At 52.2% G+C, this 2,500-nt stretch overlaps 2 protein-coding genes and 1 pseudogene across 2 annotated transcripts in view; 1 reads left to right on the top strand and 2 right to left on the bottom strand.

Moving 5' to 3' along the window:
• Positions 1-2,500, bottom strand: part of LOC132262884 (histone H3-like) — a 7,041-nt pseudogene that overhangs the window by 3,249 nt on the left and 1,292 nt on the right.
• LOC132262879 (histone H2A) lies at positions 1,757-2,257 on the bottom strand. The gene has a single exon (XM_059762343.1). The coding sequence runs from the start codon at positions 2,186-2,188 to the stop codon at positions 1,814-1,816; it is 375 nt and encodes a 124-aa protein (XP_059618326.1). The 5' UTR covers positions 2,189-2,257; the 3' UTR covers positions 1,757-1,813.
• LOC132262880 (histone H2B-like) overlaps positions 2,486-2,500 on the top strand; it is a 504-nt gene continuing 489 nt past the window's right edge. Inside the window, exon 1 of the mRNA XM_059762344.1 lies at positions 2,486-2,500. This exon is cut by the window's right edge and continues 489 nt beyond it. The gene's annotated coding sequence lies outside the window, so the exon portion shown is untranslated.

The following is a 2,500-nucleotide window of genomic DNA, read 5'->3' as shown; positions in this document are numbered from 1 at the left end:
TGAGAGCGAAATGGAATTTTTGGGCGAAATGGGTGAAATTGTTGATGGAAAATGAGAAACACTCGATTACTTGAGCATATGTCGATTTCGAGGCGAAAAATCACTAAAATCCAATTTGGGAAAATGGAGGAAAATGTTGCAGGACGCTTGCAAATATAATCATTAATTGGAAAGAGGAAGAAAAAGCAGGATTTTGTGGGGGAAAATGCGGAATTGACGGATTAAAGTCCGATTGATTGCATATCGCCAAAATGTCGGTTGAATCTTCCATCTGCAATTTCGCCAATTTCTCCACAAATTCCAAACGGAATGGAATAATTTTCGGGAATTGGATCAATCGATAGTCACTCTATCGAAGGAGTGCAGATTTGCAAGCGAGTGTTTCGATGCGTTTAAGATTTTCGGGTACTTTTTCGAGCGGAGTGAAAAATTGCGCGCAGATTCATCCAAAATTGTGGTTCCACTAAATGGGTGACGGTTGCTAAGGAGGTGAAAAGTGGGATTTTGCGGCATTATTCTCGAGATTAGTATCCAAGATCTTCAGAAATGGCAGAAGAGACATCAGTCGAAGCAGTGGCAGCGTCCGCGACCTCATCTCCAGCGGGGAAGAAGGCGAAGGCGGCCAAGAGCGGCGCCGCGAAGAAGCCACGCGTGAAGCCGACGCACCCGAAGACCTCTGAGATGGTGACGAACGCCATCAAGAACCTGAAGGAGCGCGGCGGCTCCTCGCTGCAGGCCATCAAGAAGTACGTGGCGGCCAACTACAAGGTGGACGCCGAGAAGCTGGCGCCCTTCATCCGCAGATACCTGAAGTCCGCCGTGACGAGCGGCGCGCTGGTGCAGACGAAGGGCAAGGGCGCATCCGGATCGTTCAAGCTGGCCGGCGCGCCGAGCAAGAGCGAGAAGCCCGTGGCGAAGAAGCCGCGCGGCCCGTCCAAGAAGACGTCGGCCGGCGAGAAGAAGGTGAAGAAGAGCCCAGCGTCGCCCAATAAAAACCCAGCACGGCGGCGGCCAAGGAAGGCCGTGGCGGCCGTAGAAGCCCAGCGGCGAGAAAGAAGGCCGCGAAGAGCCGCGTTCCGGACTCGTAAGAAGAAGGTGGCGCCCAAGCAGAAGCCCACGAAGGCGTCCGCGAAGTCGGCGGGCACGAAGCCGAAGGTGCCGAAGCCCAAGAAGACGGGATCGCCGAAGAAGGCCGCGGCGCCGAAGAAGACGGCGGCCAAGAAGAAGTAAAGCAGCAGCTCAGCGTCTTCCATCATCTTTCCCACATTGGGACCCCAGAAAAACAGCCCTTCTCAGGGCTATCAAGACATGCGTAAAGAATTGCCATGAAAACCTTTCCATAATTTATTGCCTCGCGCAAGCGAAGCCTTTGGGGGGATAAATATATTTATTTATTTTGTGTACAAATGCTTTGGACCGCAGCCCAGGAAAAAGCATGCAGGACTCAGTTTTGAATTCCTCCAGCTCTTAGAAGTGGTAAATTAGAATAAAATGAATTGATTTTGCGCCGGGAGCAAAGTTTGGCACGTTGCCAAGACTGTTTGATTAGGATTTGCGGGATTTCAATTTGAGAAACATGCGAATCTGAGGCAAATTCTCATATTTAATGGCTTTGCAAGTGAGTCATTTCATTTGTCATCAAGAATCGAGACGTATTTTGTCATGCATTTATTGATAAAATGTTTTATTTATTTTTTGAATAAATTCTCAATGCGAGAATGGTTTTGAGGCTCATCGGAAATTCTCTATGGAATGCTTTTGTCGCCCTGAAAAGGGCGTTTTTTTGCTGGCGAGTTTGCAGTTGACGAGCGATTTATGTCTTCTTCTCGGTCTTCTTGGGCAGCAGCACGGCCTGGATGTTGGGCAGCACGCCGCCCTGCGCGATCGTGACGCCGGACAGAAGCTTGTTCAGCTCCTCGTCGTTGCGGATGGCCAGCTGCAGATGGCGCGGGATGATCCTGGTCTTCTTGTTGTCACGGGCAGCGTTGCCGGCCAACTCGAGCACTTCGGCGGCCAGATACTCCATCACGGCGGCCAAGTAGACTGGCGCCCCGGCGCCAACGCGCTCAGCGTAGTTTCCCTTGCGCAGCAGACGGTGGATTCTGCCCACGGGGAACTGAAGCCCGGCGCGGTTGGAGCGCGTCTTCGCCTTTCCCTTCACTTTTCCTCCCTTTCCGCGTCCAGACATTTCGGCAAGTTGTTTTACTTTCGACGAACTGAAGTCACACGAAGTTAACTCGATGCGAGCTCAAGACAGAGTAATGAAAAATTGGCGGCCTCATCCCGCTTTTATATACTGCAGCTGCCCGAGAATTCCGGACTGCCGTCGACCTCGATTCGCCTCGGCGAGCAGCGCAGCACGATGCTTTGCGCGTGCGAGAGCGAGACGGAGTGCGAGCGAGTGCGAAGAGCGACCGAAGCGTCCCTGTCCGTCTGGGGAAATCGTGCCCATAAAACCGAGAGACACCCATCAAACGGCACAGTTTCGATCGCAACTCCA

The sequence above is a fragment of the Phlebotomus argentipes genome, unplaced genomic scaffold (genome assembly GCF_947086385.1).
Source record: "Phlebotomus argentipes unplaced genomic scaffold, Phlebotomus argentipes genome assembly contig_15, whole genome shotgun sequence".
In the NCBI taxonomy this organism is placed as follows: domain Eukaryota; kingdom Metazoa; phylum Arthropoda; class Insecta; order Diptera; family Psychodidae; genus Phlebotomus; species Phlebotomus argentipes.
This window is presented reverse-complemented; position numbering and strand designations above follow the sequence as displayed.

Excerpts from the sequence above, each read along its gene's own strand:
- LOC132262879 (XM_059762343.1), bottom strand. The coding sequence starts at position 2,188 with ATGTCTGGACGCGGAAAGGGAGGAAAAGTGAAGGGAAAGGCGAAGACG.